We start from the raw sequence: 20,577 nt of genomic DNA on the forward strand, positions 1-20,577 counted from the left end.
ACTGACTGTCTGAGTTCTAGTTCTATTTTTTTTCTGTTTTATGAATGAGAAATATCTTCATTTTCCAGAGCAGCCAATTCTATAAGAAATTAATGCATTGCATTGCCCACTGGGTTAGGGATATATCAAAAGCCCCCCAAATGCTCATATTTTTAGCACTAATAATCTCACTTCTGGAAATTTACTCTAAGTAAGTGACCCCAAATACAGAAGAACAGTTTGTGTGTGAAGATGTTCATTGCAACCTTTTTCTTTTCCTTTTAAATAATTAAAAGCACTAAGTCCAATAACAAAAAATGATTACATCAAGGAAGGGAACATATACTTCATAGAATATTATGCAACCTTTAAAAATGATGGTTATGAGACCAGGCATAGGAGCTCACACCTGTAATCCTAGCACTTTGGGAGGCCAAGGCAGGAGGATCACTTGAGGCCAGGAACTTGAGACTAGCCTAGCCAACATACTGAGACCCCTATTTCTACAAATGTTAAAAAATTGCCTGGCTGTGGTGGCATATACCTGTAGTCTCAGCTAGTCAGGAGGCTGAAGCAGGAGGATCCCTTGAGCCCAGGAGTTCAAGCCTGCGGTAAGCCAGTTGTGCCACTGCACTCCAGCCTGGGTGACAGAGCAAGACTCTGTCTCTCTCTCTCTATCTCTTTCTCTAAAAAAAAAAAAAGAAAAAAGACTAGGCAACGATTTGGAAAATACCTATTATATAATAAGAAAAAAAGAAATATGGCATAAACTTGGAATTACAACAATGATGTAAACTGTGAACGGAAAGAAATATACCAAAATGAAAATGGTTGTGCTAGGTTGGGTGGGATTATGCATAACTTTAAAAATATTTCCAGATTTCCTGTAGTGTCATTATACAATGTTGGGAATTCTAAAAAATAATCTATGTTTTAAAACAAAATGGAAATGACCCTCTTTTCATTAAATAGTACAGAAAGATTCTGCTTAACTTTCAGGAAAGATATTCCCTGGGATGATTTTAGTAAAAGTATCAGAAACATTTGATCCAGAAGACAAACATTCTGTGGCCTATCAAGATTTGCATAGTAAAATTACTGACTTCGTAAGTATTTTCCAGCTTTCAGTTCTGTAAAACATTCTTTTGTTCTAACACTGAGTTGCAGAGAGTAGAGCTGGTCTTCAGGTGGTTCACACTGGTACCATTGTACCAGTTGTTCAAACAGTGAAATGTACCTTTACTGGTTGGTAAACAGCAGCTGTCCTGAGTGCCTCCACTGGTGCCACCACTTCTTCATTGCCCAGGCCTCTCCCCTGGGACCCTTGGACCACCCCATCGTCTTGCACCTGGAGGCATGGCACCTGGCCTGGCATGGCTGAGGGCCTGCAGAAGCTGGCTCCAGCCGTACCATACCCATTGTTTTATAAGCTATTAATACAGTTTTAAATGGACAGATAAATATTATGAAGTTTTAAAATAAATTATTTCCACAGAATGAAAGAGAAAAAAATTTAAAGATGTTGTTTTTCTTTTTTATATTCAAATTTGCATACATTGTCATACTAGTCTGGCTTTAAAAAAATGTCTAGAAGAATAATTATATCTGAATATCTGTTACTTATTTTTCCCATTTTCAAAAATGTTGGCATGAACAATACTTTCCCATCTTTTAGGTTATTGTGACCGAGTGCACACGTGTGAGCGAGCATGAAAGGACAGGGTCTTTCCATTTTGCAGCCACAGATGTTAGCCCTGGAAGGACTCTCAGAGAGCATCCAGCCAATATAGCTCAAAGTTCAGTTTTAAAGGAAAAAATATTAGCCTTAAATATGTCTTAGAAGTCGAGGTGGAGGCTGGGCATGGCGGCTCATGCGAGTAATCCTAGCACTTTGGGAGGCTGAGGCAGGCAGATTACTTGAGGTCAGGTGTTTGAAACCAGCCTAGCCAACATGATGAAACCCCATCTCTACTAAAAATACAAAAAAATGAGCCGGGCGTGGTGGTGGGCGCCTGTAATCCCAGCTACTCAGGAGGCTGAGGGAGGAGAATCACTTGAACCCAGGAGGTGGGGGTTGCAGTGGCCCAAGATCATGCCACTGCACTCCAGCATGGGTGACAGAGTAAGACTCTGCCTGGAGAAAAAAAAAAGAAGTAGGGATGGAGAGACATTTTTTTAAAGCTGAAGTCTTATTCCATGACAATGTCTCTCAATTTGAAATTATATCACTACTAGAACTGGTAACATGTAAAAAAAGTATCATGGAAATGATTTTACAGATGGTACAAAGAGAGCTAGTGCTTCCCACTGCACAGCCAGCCAGTACCTGACAATGCTAGGATAGAATCTGTGGCTGCTGTGTCACAGAGTTTGCCCCTTTGCCATGTCACCTCTGCCCTGTGGGCCAGCTGGCTGTGACTTGCCCTCTCATCTCGGATCTGCTTTCAAATTTGCCAGCATGGATGGTTTCAGTACATTGAAGACAGCAACATCAATGTGGTCCTACTTCCAGGGAACCCCTGAAGTACTTCATGTGGCTTTACTGAGCAATGGTCACTTAGCACTACTTTCCTCAAACTTGACTTTGAGTGTGAGTGTCACAAAAGCCCCCTCCAGTTACAGGCCTTATGCCCCAGTCTTCAGAGATCAGATTAGAGACTTGATCTCAGTCAGAGTTTGATGTTCCTGGGGAAACCAGTGAGGGGATGATGTATTCTTATAGTTCCTGGGAGATTTGTAATCCAGAAGGGATGCACCAGAACTCCCTTGCAACGATTAGAATAGAGTTAGGAAAATAGAGACAGCTTACTTTCTTCAAGGTCCTCTTCGCAGCCTTTGTGGGGGCAGTCCCAGCTCAGGCCCTAAGAAGTCCCCCAGGGTCCATTTTCTACCCAGTTGGATCCCGTTAAAAGCTAGATAGAGTATTATTTTTTTCTGCCCCATTTGATTTGTAGAAAATGTGAAAAAAAATGTTTTTTACTTGTTATTAAATCTGTTCTCCTCCACAGTTTAAAGGTGTATTTGGCACATCTGTTTATGGACAGACTGTAATTCTTAATATAAGGTAAGTTTGTTATGGACTGCTGAGGTACTTTGGAGGCAGATGTGTGTCTGTCTAACTTCCGAGCTTCTCTTGAGGTCTGCATGTAACATTAAGACCCTCTGTGGCAAGTCACAAGTTAAGAGGAGAGGGTCAGTCTCAGTCTGAGCACTGTAAATGGGACTGTGTGCCTTGGTCCTGCCTCTGATGTCACTCCAACTCTGGGCAGGGTGTGGCCTGCAGAAGGCAAGATTCTGTCTGTGATTGGCTGTGCAACAACTTGTGCATACTGCCCAGGACATCATCTGGATCTCTTTGTCTTAATCCCATGGCTGCAAACCATACCTAGTTAATCCCTGGAATGTACATTCCAGCGGGCCAGGGGGAGACTGAATGGCCCATAATCATCTCTTCCCTCATAAGGCAAGTGTGAGGCGGACAAGAACACCCAAATCACACACCTGGCTACCGAAGGGTCAGTGGTGAGCTCTTTCTGCAGTGAGAACAAGCACTTATTGAGCACTTCAATAGGTACTGGCAAGTGCTGGGTGCTATTTAGGGAAATAAAGAGGAAGAAGATTCTCAAGAAATTAGCAATTGCATCTCAGCCTCCTCTGAAGCACATTCATACACAAGTACTCAGGCTGAGGAAAGAATGCTCTAAGACAAACGAAGTTAGGTAGGAAAAGCAGTCCTCGTGTAGCAATGCACTATTTACATCTTAAGTCTTACTATTGTATTTATCCTTATAAGCCATATCAAATCCTTTGTGGAGGCCAGGCGTGGTGGCTCACACCTATAATCCTAGCACTTTGAGAGGCTGAAATTGGAGGATCACTTGAGGCCAGGAGTTCAAGAGCAGCCTAAGCAACATAGTGACACTACATCTCTACCAAAGATGTATTCTCACTCCCATCATGCAGGCTGGAGTACAGTTGCACGATCTCAGCTCACTGCAACCTCTACCTCCTGAGTTCAAGCGATTCTCCTTCCTCAGCCTCCAGAGTAGCTGGGATTACAGGTGTACGCCCCACACCTGGCCTAATTTTTGTATTTTTAGTAGAGACGGGATTTCATCATGTTGATCAGGCTGGTCTCGAACTCCTGACCTCATGATCCACCCACCTCAGCCTCCCAAAGTGCTGGGATTACAGGCATTAGCCACTACTCCCGGCCTGAAAAAAAAAAGTCTTTTAAAAATCTTTTGTGGAATGAGAGAGAGGGAGAGAGAGTTTGTGTATAAAATTTCAGAGAGGTCTTTTAAAAGTGATGGATTTCTAGCTTGGTCTTGAATGAGGGGCAAGTCTGGTTGGCAGTGAAGAGGCAGAGTTTGCATGGTGGGAGGCTGGCAGCAAGCAGACGGGCTGGGCCCAAATGCAGAGACTCTGTAGCTGGAGGTGTACAGCAGACAGCTGCTGGAGGGCTGTGAATTGTTTCTAGGGATTAGATTTGGTTTAGTGGACAACAGCCAGTTCATGTGTAGAGGAAGACTGGGTACAAACAGGAGCGGTGAAATTGGAATGGAGTTAGCCAAACCTGTACTTGAATCCTGGCTTTGGCACTTCATCCCTGAGTGACCAGGCAGCTATTCTAACCTCTCAGAACCTTTGTCACTGCGTCTGTGTAATTGGGATAATCTGATCAACTTCCCTGGAGCCTTGTGAGGAGTCACTGAGATAACATTTGGAAGATTCCCTGTATGCAGTGCCTGGCACATAGTTGATTTCGACACCATTCTGTTTCCTTTCTAGAATATGGGACCCTGCAGTGTGATGGAGAGCTGGTCCCACAAGGTCATTTGGGGAATCCCCAAAACTGTGGCACTCCTTTGATTCTTAAGGAGTTACTAAAAGGGAGCCAAGCTTGTTTGGAGGCAAACCTTCACCCGTGAGCTCAGAGGCATGGAGGGAACTACTTCCCCCACCTTGGGGCCCATTGCAGGGCAAATGCACCTGGGGCTCACCTAGAAAGGCATTTCTTTTTTTTTTTTTTTTTTTTTTTTTTTTAGTAACAGGCTTAATTCACTTTATTTTTCTTGTATAAAAAGCCTATGTTGTAGCCACAGCTGGAGCCTGGGTCCGCTGCACGGAGACTCTGGTGTGGGTCTTGACAAGGTGGTCAGTGAATTCCTGATAGGGAGACTTGGTAAACACAGTCTCCTTCCAGAGGTCAGGGGTCAGGTAGCTGTAGCTCTTAGAGATGGCATCAAAGGTGGCCTTGGTGAAGTTGCCCAGGGTGGCAGTGCAGCCCCGGGCTGAGGTGTAGCAGTCATCAATACCAGCCATCATGAGCAGCTTCTCGGGCACAGGCGCTGAGACGATGCCAGTGCCCCTGGGTGCAGGGATGAGGCGCACCAGCACAGAGCCGCAGCGGCCTGTCACCTTGCAAGGGACGGTGTGGGGCTTGCCGATCTTGTTCCCCCAGTAGCCTCTGCGCACCGGGACAATGGAGAGTTTGGCCAGGATGATGGCCCTACGGATGGTGGTGGCCACCTCCTTGGAGCACTTAACACCCAGACCGACGTGGCCATTGTAGTCCCCGATAGCAACAAAAGCCTTGAACCTGGTGCGCTGGCCAGCACGGGTCTGCTTCTGCAGGGGCATAATCTTCAAAACCTCGTCTTTGAGAGAGGCCCCCAAGAAAAAGTCAATGATCTCAGATTCCTTAATGGGCAGAGAGAAGAGGTAGATCGCCTCCAGGGACTTGATCTTCATGTCCTTGACCAAGCGGCCCAGCTTGGTGACGGGCATCCACTCCTTATCCTCGGCCTTGCCTCCGCGAGCTCCGCGGCCTCGGCCCCGACCCCGTCCACCGCCGCGACCCCGGCCCCGGATGCCACTGCCGAAACCTCCGCGGAAGCCACCGCGGTTCCCCATCCCAGGGCCAACAGGGCCTCCGGGCCCCCCCCCCCGCTGCACCGGCGTAATCCGCCATTTGGTGTTTTCTCGGAGAAGAAGCTAGAAAGGCGTTTCTTAGGCTCCAGCCCAAAATTATCTCTCCCTTCTGACTCCCCAAGTTCTTTCCTACTATAGCAAGGTTAGAATTGGAAGGATCCTCAGAATTTCTCTCTTTAAAACCTCTCTTTGGACAGAGGAAGAAACTCGGGCCCAGAGAAGCTGACTGGTCTTGGGCCACAAGGGTCTGGACCTCATGTCTTAACGCCAAGCCTAGTGTCCTCATCATTTATACTCAAGTGTGCAGTGGCTCCAGTGTTCCCTTTAACTTTCACAGGTGTAACGTCTTGCCTCCTGAATTAGAGTATAAACCTGTAGGTTCTTTTAACGAATAAATTATGGATGGCATTTGCTTTCCTAGCCCCAGTGCAAAGTTATGCCATATATTTCAACCAATATAGAATAATTTGTATCAAGTTCACCTTTCTCACTGCCCTATTACATTCCACTCCTACTCCCCGCCCACCCCCACCACCACCACCAAATCCCATCATGAACGAATTATGGTAGAAAATATTAAATTACAATGCTGAAGCCTATTTCATTTTTTGGACTCCATTTTGAGATGATTGTGCCTAAAAATGGATTTGGTTCATGTTTTGGATTTTTCTTGATTGTTCTGAGGACCCAAGGTGGCTGCAAACATTGCCTAAATAGGTTGGCTCTATTTTCAGGCTTCTGCATTTATTCGAAAGTCAAAATGAAATTTTAGCTGGGCATGGTGGCGCCTGCCTGTGGTCCCGGTTACTTGGGAGACCGAGGCGGCAGGATCAGCTGAGCCCAGGAGGTTGAGGCTGCAGTAAGACGTGATCTCACCACCGCACTCCAGCCTGGTGACAGAGCAAGACGCTGTCTCAAAAAAAAATAAAATAAAAATTTTTTTAAAACTCAAAAAGGAGTATAGAAAAAAACATTTAGACAACAAAAACATATCCTGAGGCTTAAAAGCACAGAGCGACAAATCAGATAGTGAAGAAGTTTTTAAAAGTCCCTTTTCCCCTGTCTCAGTGATTGTATCACTTGATTCATTTTGGACAATGAAGTAATTGCACAGCTGTGCTTAGGGCTCCGAACTGCAGTGCTGATTAGAGAGAGAGACAGTGACAATGCCTTGCTTGTGGCAGGCACTTCACATTGCTGGTAGGATTTGGTAGTATGTGCTCATGTTTTCCGCAGCCCAGGCCCTCTTTTTCACTTCTCCTCTGGGTCGTGTGTGTCCAGGCCCAATCATGTTCCCACTTTGAAGCTGCCTGCTGACTTCCTGGTCCTTTCTGGGAGTGATCCAGGCTCTCTATGGCTGGTTACTGCTTTCTCCGTGCACAGGGAGGGACACGCGCCCCTCTGTCTCTCTCAAAGAACCAGTCTGAGATTTAACAGTTCAGCAAGACCTACTCTGGCTGTCTTACAGAAAGTGACAATTTCCCATTTCAGGTGTTACTTGTTCTAATTCTGGTTAGCTCTAGGCTCCTAGATCCTTCAAATGATGATTCACAATTCTTCCAAAAATGATTATCCACAATTTTCCTAAGTTTTCTCCAACAGAATATTGTTTACACCATAGGTTTCCTCTGAATACACATCAAACAGAGACCTCCAAGCCTGTACATTGCCATCTTTTTGCAGCCCCCGGCCTCCATATGTGGGTCCCAATCGTAGGGACAGGACAGCGGGTCAGGACTAGGGCCAGGAGATTCGGGAATCTGGGAGATTAGAAGACTTATTTGTTGATTCTTCAGTTTGATTCATTAAGTGACAGCAGATTCATCTCATTTTTAGCACATCTCTGTCACCAAGATCTGAAATGCGTGCTGATGACAAGTTTGTTAATGTAACAATAGTAACAATTTTGACAGAAACCACAAGTGACAATGAGATGACTGTGACTGAAAAAATTATTAAAGCAGTTGGAAACAACTCAAGCGGCATTCTAAACTATACTTGTAAGTATCGTATAATTTTATTCAAAGTTTACCTGAAGACCTACCTACCTTTTTGGTAAACCTTTTCATTATATGTGAAAAGGAGGCAAGAACTGCGTCACTGAACTGACAAATGTCTCTAAATTTCTTTTTAACCAATTCTTCTTCCCTTTTCTTGCTCGCTTGCCCTCTGCTTCTTTCCAGCTATCTTCCAAGTCATCAAACTGACCAGTGTGTTCCTCTTTAGGAAGGTATAAATGACCAGACAAACCACTGCTGGACAGGGAAAGAAAAAGGAGAGACAACAGGGCTTTCTGTCAAGTTAAAGCTTTCCAAATGATTACAGAAAGTTTTACCTATGGCTGGGCGTGGTGGCTCATGCCTGTAATCCCAACACTTTGGGAAGCCAAGATTGGCAGATTCCTTGAGCCCAGGAGTTTGAGGCCAACCTGGGCAACATAGTAAAATCTCTACAAAAAAATACAAAAAATTAACCAGGTGTGGTGCAGGTCTGTGGTCTCAGCTACTTAGGAGGCTGAGGTGGGAGGATTGCATGAGCCCAGGAGGTTGAGGCTGCAGTGAGCTGAGATCATGACACCACACTCCAGCCTGGGCAATAGAGCAAGACCAAGCATTACCTGTACTATTTTTCCCTTTAGACTGACACACAAACCCACCATGTAGCTGTAGCAATTGCGTTTGCTGTGTTACAACGGTAGTGGCCGAAAACAACCACCATTTATTTATTGCAACCCTAGAATTCCTTGGGTCTGAATTTGGGCTGGGCTCAAGTGGATAGTCTGCTGATCTGGGCCAGGCTTAATTGATATCTGCTGGGCTCACTTAAGCATCTGCCATTAGCTGCTGGGTCAGATAATTGGTTTGTCTCTGCTCCACATGGTCTCTTATTCTCAGCAGACCCATCCAAAGGATTTCGAGAGAAGCAAGGGGGTAAAATGCACAAGTATTTTTCAAGGCTCTGCTTACATCAGAGTTACAACTGTCCAGTTGGCTAAAGCAATTCTCATGACCAAGCACAGTGTGGAAGGGCCCTGCCAAAGGGGTACAGAAAGGTGTGAGTAAATTGATGTCATGACTGCAGTCAGCCCACCACAGCAGTCATCAGAAGTTCCTCACTCCAGAGGTGACCCGTTGGGGCCAGTCCTGGGAAGAGGTGTTTGCAGCTGGTTCTCAGTCCTGGCTGGCTGCCAAATCCAGAATCCTCTGTTGGGCCACAACTTATTTGACTTTTCTATAGCATTTGACACTAGTATCGTTCCCTTCTAGATGTTCCTTCTTCCTGGGCCTGCATCCACCATTCTCCTAATCACCTTCGTGCCTCCCTCATCCTTCTTTTTGCTTCTTCTAAGACTCCTTTCTTCATCTCTTAAATGTTTGCTTGTTTGTTTGTCTGTTTGTTCGTTCATTCGACAGGGTCTCACGCTGTTGCCGAGGCTGGAGTGCAGTGGGATGATCTTGGCTCACCGCAACCTCCAACTCGCGGGTTCAACCGATTCTCCTGCCCCAGCCTCTCAAGTAGCTGGGATTATAGGCCTGTGCCACCACGCCCAGCTAATTTTTGTATTTTTAGTAGAGACGGTTTTCGCCATTTTGGCCAGGCTGTTCTCGAACTGCTGACCTCGGGTGACCGGCCCACCTTGGCCTCCCAAGGTGCTGGGATTACAGGTGTGAGCCACCATACCCGGCCAGAAAATACTTTTTCCGTTCTCCGGCTTCAGTAGCAAAGATAAATCATTTTCTTTGCCCAAAATTGTAGAATCTCTTGCTCTAGACTTTTAATCCGAGCCATTTTCATGTGGCAGGTGATGAAGGAGGCTCAGTTACAGTTTGGGATGTTTAGTAGAGAGGAGCCATATGACTCTAACTACTCTTATTCTCTCCCCCTAATCCATTCTCAGACTCATCTTTTTTTTTTTTTTTTTTTTTCTTCCCAAGACAGAGTCTTGCTCTGTCACCTAGAGCTGGAGTGCAATGGTATGATCTTGGCTCACTGCAACCTCTGCCTCCTAGGTTCAAGCAATTCTCCTGCCTCAACCTCCTGAGTAGCTGGGATTACAGGTGTCTGTCACCATACCTAGCTAATTTTTGTATTTTTAGCAGAGACAGGGTTTCACCATATTGGCCAGGCTGGTCTCAAACTCCTGACCTCGTGATCCACCAGCCTCAGCCTCCCAAAGTGCTGGGATTACAGATGTGAGCCACCACGCCCAGCCCAGACTCATCTTTTATCCCTAATGCCTTCCAACCCATATTTATTTATTTATTTATTTATATATATATATATATATATTTTTATATTTCGAGACAAGGTCTCACTCTCACTCAAGTTGGAGTGCAGTGGCATGATCATGGCTCACTGTAACCTTGAACTTCTGGGCTCAAGTGATCCTCCCACTCCAACCTCCTGAGTAACTAGGACTACAGGAGCTTGCCACCATGCCCAGCTAACTTTTAAATTTTTTCACTGTGTTGCCCAGGCTGGTCTTGAACTCCTAGGCTCAAACGATCCTTCTGCCTTGGCCTTCTAAAGTGCTGGAATTGTAGTTGTGAACCACTGCACCTGGCCCCAAAACTTATTAAAAGGCAAAGTATAACAGCAATGGGGTGGAGTAATTTTCACAAATTACCTTATCCATATTGTCATGCTGAATATATTTTAAAATTATTTGTGCTTCTCAGTGACCTCTAGGTGTGATTATTATAGCTGTAAGCAGTCTGTGGATGAATGCATCAATGGTTTGGCATGCGATTGCAAACCTGGCCTGCAAAGGCCTAACCCACAGAGCCCTTTCTGTGTTGGTAAGTGTTTCACCTGCTTTTAAATGTTCTTCACAACTCCACTTTCTCTCCTTTTGCAACAAAATTCACTGCTTAAGTTTCCACGTGCATTTCAGAGTCTGAGTGATGTGACTTCTGACTTTAGACATATGGACCATGGCTGGGACCTTTGCTAACCCATGTCCAGCTTCACAGGGGACACATCATGTGTGGAGTCAATAAGCATCTCATTTTACCTAGAAAAAGCAATGTGAAAAACACTGTCATGTTGTCACATGTGACTTTGGGGTTAAAGAGATTGTTTCTGAAAATTACCCAGAAATCATTCTGTTTTGAAGCTTCCAGTCTCAAGTGTCCTGATGCCTGCAACGCAGAGCACAAGGAATGCTTAATAAAGAAGAACGGCGGGGCCCCTGAGTGTGCGTGCGTGCCCGGCTATGAGGAAGATGGTAATGGGAACTGCCAAAAGTAAGAAAAATTACTTTGTTTTTGTCTTGCCACAGCTGGAGCTAGGCAAAGAAGAGAGACCTTACAACACATATATAGGCGTTGAGTCAGGAAGTTGGTAAGCTGGCATAGGTTGGCAGAGACAGAGCATCAGCAGCAGCAGCAGCAATAGTTTTTTTGTTTTGTTTTTTTTTTTTTGAGATGGAGTCTCACTCTGTCCCCCAGGCTAGAGTGCAATGGCGCAATCTCGGCTCACTGCAACCTCCGCCCCCAAGGTTCAAGTGATTCTCCTGCCTAAGCCTCTCGAGTAGCTGGGATTACAGGTGCCTGCCACTGCGTCCGGCTAATTTTTGTATTTTTAGTGGAGACGGGGTTTCACCATCTTTGCCAGGCTGGTCTTGAACTCCTGACCTCATGATTCACCCTCCTCGGCCTCCCAAAGTGCTGGGATTACAGGCATGAGCCACCGCGCCCAGCATCATCGATAGTTTTTGAGCATCGTCTATGCTCCAGGAAACACACTAGGTAATATCTATCGCACAGCAACACTGTCAAGAATGTCTTAATTTACCATTTTCAGGTGAGGAAACTCAATGTAAATAACATCCTCCAGCTCACAGGGCAGCAAATAAGTGGCAGAGCCATGTAGTGTCACAGCCTGAGACGGTCCCACTACCCTCCATGCCTCTTGGGTTCAGTTTTGCCTGAATTGCAGAATCTTTCTGAAGCCTGGAGGATGGAGTGCTCAGTCAGTAACAAATGAGCCTGCATGGGATTGCATACCCCCCTCACCTTTCCAGAACCCCATGGAAGGTGGTCTCCTGGAATAATGAGAGTGTAAGGAAGACAAAAGAAAGAGCAAAAAAAGCAAGGGAGGACAGAATAAAAGGAAGATGGAAAGGAAGAGGTAGAGATTGGGGTGAGAACTCTGACACGCTCCCCATAGGGGCTCTTTAACACTGTTTCCTATTGCTCACTGTATTTCAGGTGTGCATTTGGCTACAGTGGACTCGACTGTGAGGACAGTAAGTATGAAAGTCTTGCTATTATAAACAAGTTATTAAACATCTGAGAAATCAGTAGTGACCCCATTCAACATCCTGCCCTGTCCTTCAAAGTCTCTGTCCTCTTTCATAAAGAGAGAGAGCGTCTGCCTCCAGTTTGCCTTCTGGGTCCTGCCATGCCATGCCCACCCTTAGGTTCTGAACAGCAGCCCCTCTGCCATAGAAAATAACAGAACTCAGCCCCAGGAGTGGGCTGGTACCTCTGGCCTTGCTTGAGACCAGAGAAGGGCGTCTTAGCATTATATTGATTTCCTACATTAGCTTACATATGCATTATCTGCTGCTACTAGAGATAAAAGACCAGTACATTCCAAAAATTCTGGTGGTTGTAGAAGAGCAGACCTAGAAACCAGACATTTAAATACTCAAATCCTTTTGTCTCAGAGCTATTTACTAGTTTGGGATATTTTGCTGCAAATTCAAATTTTGTTCCCTCCCATGCCCCACCCCCACCAGATTAAGACAACACTAACTTTAAATTTTCAATCATTTTATATTCTAAAATGTACATAATGAACTAAAGATCAGTCTTCCAAGATGAAGGAAATATTACTGTCAGCCTTCCTGCCAGCCATGAAGATAGTGATGAGTGACATTCTCTGTTTTTACTGTATTTTATTGCAAGGAATAATTTGCTAAGTCTTTCTTCAGAGCTTTCAATTTCCACACCTATAAAATGAGAAGTTTGGACCAGACAAACTTTGAGGTCTTTCCCAGATTTGCTAGTCTATGGCCCCATGAATCCATATTAAAGGCGGCATTTGTGGAAGTCGTATAGCAGAGACAAAGAGGTCTAGAGCAGTGTTGTGCAATAGAAATATTATGTGAGCTACACATTTCATTTGAAATTTTAGAAATTTCAAGTAAATTGTTAGAAGTAAAAGGAAACAGATGAGGTTGATTTTAAGAATATATTTTATTTAACCCATATAGCCAAAATATCATTTCAACATGGAATAAAAAAAAAAAAGATAAACCAATTATCTCACATTTTTTTCACAGGAGGTGTTTGCAGTCTTGTGTGTCTGTTACATTGTGTCTCATAGCCACAGTCAGGTGTCAATAGCGCCAACCAGGGCAGAGTTAGGAGAGGAGAATGGGTGATAATGAATGTCTAGACTCTTCCCTCATTGATGTTATTATCAAGCCATTAGCTGGCTCCTCTAGCAGTGACATTTAACTACAACCTAGTTTCCTTAGCTTATCAGTAAGGTGAGGTATGAAGGGCAGACAAAGGCAGCAGAGGTAAGGAGGGAGGTGTGGCCCTCAGTTGATACTCCACTCCCCACAAAGTACAGGAAGACCCTGCCACCATCGGCCTCCTTTGTATTTGCAGTCTTTTGTCTGGCAAGGCTGCCCTTTCCAATTGAGTTCTGAAGGCACAGTTTAGGAGGTGTGAGGGGTGGATGCTAAAGGAAATAGGCCAACTACCCAACCGGGTCTGGAGGGTTGGAGACCAGAGCCTGATCGTCTTCACAGCTAGGAGTCCCTGGGAATACACGAACCTGTGCAGTAGACAGTTGGGGGCCGGCTTGCTGGAGACTGTTCTTATTTTCTTCTCCCTTTCAGAATTTCAGCTAATCCTCACTATTGTGGGCACCATTGCTGGCGTTGTCATTCTCAGCATGATAATTGCATTGATCATCACAGCAAGGTATGGGATGAAAGTGTCCTTTTTAATTCTTTTTTTTATATAGAGAGATGGGGGTCTCACTCTGTTGCCCATGTTGTTCTGAAACCCCTGGATTCAAACCATCCTCCCACCTCAGCCTCCCAGAGTGGTGGGATTACAGGCATGAGCCACCACACCTGCCAGAAGTGGCCTTTTCCTGTGGCACAGCACCACCAACATGACACTCTCTAGTTTCCAAACACACTCGTCCTCTCCTGGGCAAGAGAAGGGAGATAAGGAGAGGCCTTTCTAATACCACTAATGGTTTTTCCTTACCTTACTTTTCTTCTTATTATATAAGCAATAGCATGATCATGGAACAAAATCAAGAAAATAGAGAAGTGGGTAAAGGGGTGGAATTTAAAAATCACTCACAAAACCCACCACGCTGAGGCAACTAACATTTTGAGATGTAACCTTCCAGATTTATTTATATCTTTTAAAATAATATTATATACATAATTTTGTATCTTTTGTGTTTTTAAATTTTTGGATTGAGGTTTTTTTTGGTTTAACACCGTAAGATGACATAGCAACCATTTCCTTATGTCATTAAAAACTCTTTGTTAATGTAATAGTATTTAACTCCACTGAAGTTGTGAAATACGGTTTTCATCAGGTCACTTCCCTGTCCAGGACTCTGCTACAGATGGTCTAAAATCAACCTCAACTGAACCCCCTGGGTTTTTTTAAACTTTTTTTAAGAAAGGTTATTTCGTTAGCTGGACATGGTGGTGGCACCCCTGTAATCCTGCTACTCAGGAGGCTGAGGCAGGAGAATCCCTTGAACTGGGAGGCGGAGGCTGCAGTGAGCCAAGCTTGCCCCACTGCACTCCAGCCTGGGTGACAGAGCAAGACCCTGTCATACACGCACACACAGAAACACACATGTGTTATCTCTGCAAGGCTATTTCTCAGCTTGGTGCCTTAAGGTCTCTTCTCTTATGGAAAGGGCGGTAGAGTTCATTCATTCAACAGATATTCAGATAGACTAAAGGTCCTCCCATTAACAGGGTGGCAAATGCTGTGATCTCTTTCCCATTCTAAATGTGCCAACTGGGGATCCACTTTGATTTTTTTAAAGCTACTGTTTTCTAACATTTAGTTCATGTCTTATATTTTGGCAAAATAGGTAGTTTTCCACTACAATGTGAGAGGATAAACAGATTTTAGGTTCCTGAAATATTTTGTTCTTGGTTTGTTTTTTTTTTTCTCTTGAGACAGCGTCTTGGTCTGTCACCCAGACTGGAGTACAGTGGCATGATCTTGGCTCACTGCAACCTCCACCTCCCAGGTTCAAGCGATTCTCCTGCCTCAGCCTCCTGAGCAGCTGGGACTAGAGGCACGTGCCACTGTGCTTGGTTAATTTTTGTATTTTTAATGGAGATGAGGTTTCACCATGTTAGCCAGACTGATCTCGAACTCCTGGCCTCAAGTGATCTGCCCACTGCGGCCTCCCAAAGTGCTGGGATTACAGAGGTGAGCTACTGAGCCCAGCCTCCTTTCACGTCTTTGAACTTATTTTACTCATTTTACCCACCGAGGTGATTCTTAGATGTTGACTTTGCTTGAATGAAATGCTGTATCACAAATTATCTTTTCTCTTTCACTTCTATTATCATTTCCAGAAATAATTCAAAAGCACACTTAAGAATAATAATATTATGAGCAAAATATGAATGAGGCCAGTGGAATTAGAAGGTTATGTTGGATCAGCATTGAAGTCCAGGTTTTGTAGATACTCAGAGCTCATGAGCTTAAACTTAGGGAACCTACACTGAAGAAAATAATGAGGTGTTTTATTTCATTCTTAGTGGGGCATCAAGTCTGCAACTTATTCTTTCATAAAAAAACTGTTGGTGTTCTTTGGTTATGCAACTTATTCTTAATTGGTTCAGAAATGTTAATAATTGGGGAATCTGGGTGATAAGTGTGTGAGAACGCTGTAATATATGTATTTTGTAACTTACAAATAAATGTGAAGTTATTTCAGAATTTGAAAATATTTTTAAAAAGAATATTAACATTTACTTCAAGAAACTTTCTGCCATTGTCAAATCCTAATTCCTCTTACTGATTACAGATCAAATAACAAAAAGAAGGATATTGAAGAAGAGAACTTGATTGACAAAGACTTTCAAAATATAAAACTGCAGTCGACAGGCTTCACCAATGTTGGAGCAGAAGGGAGCATCTTTCCTAAGGTCAGGATAGCGGCCTCCAGAGACAGCCAGATGCAAAATCCCTATGTAAGCCAGAGCAACGTGCCCCGCCCTGACTATTAGGTGAGTCAGTGGGCTTTCGCTCCTACTTTTGGGAGTGAATGCACCAGGGCAGAGCAGAGACCTGGTTGTTGGATCTTCAATCCTTGGCTGCCCTACAGGCTTTCTTTTTCTTTTTCTTAACTGAAAGAGAGAGAGATCAAAAAGGGAGTTCTCTGCTGTTGTAACTCTGAGCATCTATGTGATTTCAGACACATCACTTAATTTCCCTGGCCTTTGATTTTCTCATCTGTAAAAAGGGCAGCTTAATTTAGATGCCCCTAAGGTCCTTTAGATTACCAACTTCCATGAATATGACTCCAGAGATTATGATGATACTTCTCAGGCTGTTTAAAGACCTAGGTCCTCCGCCAGGACCAGGGAAGGACATTGGATGTAAACATAGCTCTGTGGGATCCTTTTCACCAGGCTGTGTAAAGGCAATGCTCTCTTTCCCTGCTGCTTGATCTCAAGGCAACTCAATCTATTTTTTTATTTCTATTTGTTGTTTTTGTTATTGTTTTGAGACAGGGTCTCACTCTGTCACCCAGACTTGAGACCAGTGGTATGATCTTGGCTCACTGCAGCCTCAACCTCCTGGGCTCAAGTGATCCTCCTACCTCAGCCTCCCAAGTAGCTGGGACTACAGGCACATGCCACCATGCCCGGCTAATTGTGGTATTTTTTGTAGAGATGGGGGTTTCTGCCATGTTGCCCAGTCTGGTATCAAATTCCTGAGCTCCAGTGATCCTCCTGCCTCATCCTCCCAAAGTGCTGGGATTATAGGCATGAGCCACTGAACTGGGCATCAGTCCATTTCTAAAGAGATAAAATGGAGCTTAGCTTGTTGGCTCATCCCCATACTCCTAGCACTTTGGGAGCCGGAGGCAGGAGAATCACTTGAGCCCAAGAGTTTGAGACCAGCCTGGGCAAAAAATGAGACCCCATCTCTACAAAAAATAATAATAATAAAAAGATAGCCTTTTTTTAAAAAGGAGATAAGGCTAGTGAGGCTGGCGATACTGTATTTCTCTAGGGAGAACTTTCAAGGACAATAGCTTGTACCCACTGGGTTTGTACTGGATAATCATAGCTGGCACTGCTTAGTGTGATTGAATGAAATGTTGAAAGGGGGAAGCCTGTACGAGACTTTTGGAGGAAGAGTGACAGGAGACTGAGATGGAAAGAAGGAAGATGGTGAAGGAAGAGGAGAAAGGGAGCTGGGGAAGAGATGGGGAATGGAAGAGACACGAGAGAAACGATAGAGAGAATGTGGGAGAAAGCTGAAGAAGACAAATAATGAAAGTAATGTTAATAATTTACAGATCTAAATGATCTCATATGTTTCTCTTGGAGTATTTTCTAAGAGTATTATCTCTCCCTCTCTCTTTCTGTCTAGAATCATAAGAATGTGGAACCCGCCATGGCCCCCAAACAATGTACAAGCTATTATTCAGAGCGTTTAGAAAGACTGATGGAGAAGTGAGCACCAGTAAAGATCTGGCCTCCAGGGGTTTTCTTCCATCTGACATTTGCCTGCCTCTCTGAATGGAAGTTGTGGATGTTTGCAATGAATCCAGCTCGCTTGCAAAATGAGAGTCGATGACATTAAATGTAGTAGATGCTGTTAGATGCTTGTCAGAGAGGTGGTTTTCTTCAATCAGTACAAAGTACTGAGACAATGGTTAGGGTTGTTTTTTAAATTTTTTTTCCTGGTAGGGCAACAAGAATCATTTCCAACGTAGAGGAAAGCTCCCCAGCATTGCTTACTGAACGTTGCTCTTGAGTTGAGATAAATGACCTAATTCCCCTGGGAAACATATGCATCAACTGTGGAGGTCCGAGGAGATGAGAAGAGATACTCACCATCTTTCAAGGGTCACAAGCTCACTCTCTGGCACGTCAGAATAGGGATACTGCTTCTATCCCTCCAATGGAGGGATTTTGGCAACCTTTGAATAGCTCAGAGCTTGCAACCTAGCCTCACTCAAGAAGCCTGGAAGGAAACATATCTCTCAGCTTTTTCAGGAGGTGTGACTGGGAATCCAGGAACTTTCTGATGCTAATTAGAAGGCCTAGACTAAAAATGTCCACTATGGGGTACACTGTACAGTTTTTGAAATGCTAAGAGGCAGAAGGGACAGAGCGTAAAAAAACATGACGGGGTAGAAGGAAGAGAGGCAAAGGAAACTGGGCGGGGAGGATGAATTAGAGAGGAGGCACCTGAGATCCACCTTCTTCCTTAGGTCCCCTCCTCCATCAGCAAAGGAACACTTCTCTAATCATGCCCTTCCAAAGACTGGCTGGGAGAAGATGTAAAAACAAAAAACCCAGGAGTAAGAGCCTTAGGTCAGTTTGAAATTGGAGACATGCTGTCCGGTGAAGGGTGCGAGAGGGAGCTTAAGCTCAGGAGTCCAGCCGCCCAGCCTCGGGGTATAGGTTCCTGAGGTGTGCTTTTGGAGCTTCAGCCTTCCCTGGTGACAGAGGCTTAGCTGTGGCCACCAACACACACAGCCACACACACACACACACGAATGGGGGCAACCATATCCAGCACAAGCTTTTACAAATGTTATTAGTGTCCTTTCTTTTATTTCTAATGTCTTGTCCTCTTAAAAGTTATTTTATTTGTTATTATTATTTGTTCTTGACTATTAATTGTGAATGGTAAAGCAATGAAATGCCTTTGTCAGATGGTGTCCTTTCTTGTGTTTGGGGCTTTTTTTTTTTTTGAGACACAGTCTCGCTCTGTCACCCAAGCTGGAGTGCAGTAGTGTGAACATGACTCACTGTAGCCTCAAACTCCTGGGTTCAAACAATCCTCACATATCAGCCTCCTGAGTAGGTGGGGCTACAGGAGTGTGCTATCATGCCCAGCGAATTTTTTTTTTTTTGGTAGAGACAGGGTCTCACTATGTTGCCCAGGCTAAGTTTGGGGTTTTTGATGATGCACACAGCAGTTAGTCTCATTTTAAATAGACATGGTAAATGGGAGTGATTGACATCTGCTGTCCTTATTAGGGGTTATTGGATTACCCAAGGTAACATTCTACTGGACAGGAGACATTTGCTTCTCCCATGCACATCCCACTCCTACCCCATGATGAAGCGGCCAAGCATTTTGGGTGGGGCTGATCCTGCTCCCAGCTACAGAGGTTGGCCCTGGTTGACTCAAGCCAGTCAGTGAAATCCCATGCCTCCTTGCCACAGTAATTGTCCTAAAAGTGAACATGTGGCGTAAGTGGATACAATTAGAATAAAGCCTAAACTTTGGTAGGAAGTTTGGAGAAAGAGAAACTTTCTTGTTCTGAAAAGTGGGCTTGAGGTTGTGAGGTCTTAAACTGCTTCTGTTTTGCTGGGGACAAAGCTGACACACACACAGGCGAAGAGCTGAGAGAACCAGAGAGAAATGGACCTGGCACCTTGATCAAACCATACCTGAAGGCTCTGGCCTTTCCTCAGCTACAAGGCCAATTTGAGTAGTTTTTTCCTGTTATTTGTAGTCAAAAAATCCTCACTGATACCACTTGTGTTTATTCTTGTATTCTCATGGCTAAGTGGTGAATCACATACAAGAAACATACTCTCATGAACTATTAATGCCCCACTAAAGAAATCAGCCATAAACCAATCAGTTAACAGCAGCAGAGTTAATGCAGGCAGAACTCAAAATTGGCTGGCCACTGTAATTTGTCATCACAGACTCTATTTCTGACCTGCATATTACCCCCTTTATATTTAAATATGGTTCTGGATTCAGTACTAGCAGAAGGCTATTGGAACCTTATTTCTAAAGAGGCCCTTCCCCCTTCCTGATCCCCCTTTGAACCAGAGCATGCCAGCTCCTGTCACTTCTCAAAGGTCCTGAGCCATATTAATTCTGGGCTTCCTGGGCCATTCTTCAAAGACTTCCATTGCTATTGTTTGAATAAAAATAATCTCCTAAACATGTATATGTATAATGTTTATGAAAATGGCTTTTGCATTTGCATTAAAAAAGTTCTTTTTGGTTATTGTGCAACATGACCTACAATTCATTTGTTTCTGCCTGCTGGTACCATTGCAAAGGTTTCCTTACTAATCATCCTGCCATCTTGGGGGGCTGTCAGAGTGAACTTTCTATGATGCATATCTGATTGTGACACTCCGTTGCTTAAGCTTTCAGGGGTCATTCACTGAGAAATAGACCTCATAGAATAAAAGACTCCTGGTGGCATGGCACTGCTAGATATCCGGTTACTGCCGCTGATTGTGCTGGCTTTGCCTCATGCCCCTCCCCACGGTGCACTAACACTTTGGCCACACCTGCTGTTTCCTTAACACACCACCTCTTTAATTAATTTTTTTTTTTTTTTTTTTTTGAGACAAGATCTGGCTCTGTTGCCCAGCCTGGAGTGCAGTGGTGTGATCCTGGCTCATTGCAAACTGCCTCCCAGGCTTAA

At 44.3% G+C, this 20,577-nt stretch overlaps 1 protein-coding gene and 1 pseudogene across 2 annotated transcripts in view; one reads left to right on the forward strand and one right to left on the reverse strand.

Annotated features, from left to right (window-relative positions):
* Positions 1-18,834, forward strand: part of MUC13 (mucin 13, cell surface associated) — a 31,337-nt gene extending 12,503 nt beyond the window's left edge. Inside the window, exons 4-12 of the mRNA XM_033210967.1 lie at positions 979-1,085; positions 2,988-3,043; positions 7,750-7,913; positions 10,593-10,712; positions 11,030-11,159; positions 12,126-12,163; positions 13,772-13,856; positions 15,958-16,159; positions 17,535-18,834. Of these exons, the coding sequence (XP_033066858.1) occupies positions 979-1,085; positions 2,988-3,043; positions 7,750-7,913; positions 10,593-10,712; positions 11,030-11,159; positions 12,126-12,163; positions 13,772-13,856; positions 15,958-16,159 (902 nt within the window). The 3' untranslated portion in view covers positions 17,535-18,834. The remainder of the gene's footprint in view (positions 1-978; positions 1,086-2,987; positions 3,044-7,749; positions 7,914-10,592; positions 10,713-11,029; positions 11,160-12,125; positions 12,164-13,771; positions 13,857-15,957; positions 16,160-17,534) is intronic.
* Positions 4,998-5,968, reverse strand: LOC117083384 (annotated as a pseudogene). The gene has a single exon (XR_004437062.1). The product of XR_004437062.1 is annotated as a 40S ribosomal protein S2-like (transcript).
* Positions 18,835-20,577: the final 1,743 nt, after the last annotated feature.

Source organism: Trachypithecus francoisi, unplaced genomic scaffold (assembly GCF_009764315.1).
Source record: "Trachypithecus francoisi isolate TF-2019V2 unplaced genomic scaffold, Tfra_2.0 Lachesis_group0, whole genome shotgun sequence".
NCBI classification, from domain to species: domain Eukaryota; kingdom Metazoa; phylum Chordata; class Mammalia; order Primates; family Cercopithecidae; genus Trachypithecus; species Trachypithecus francoisi.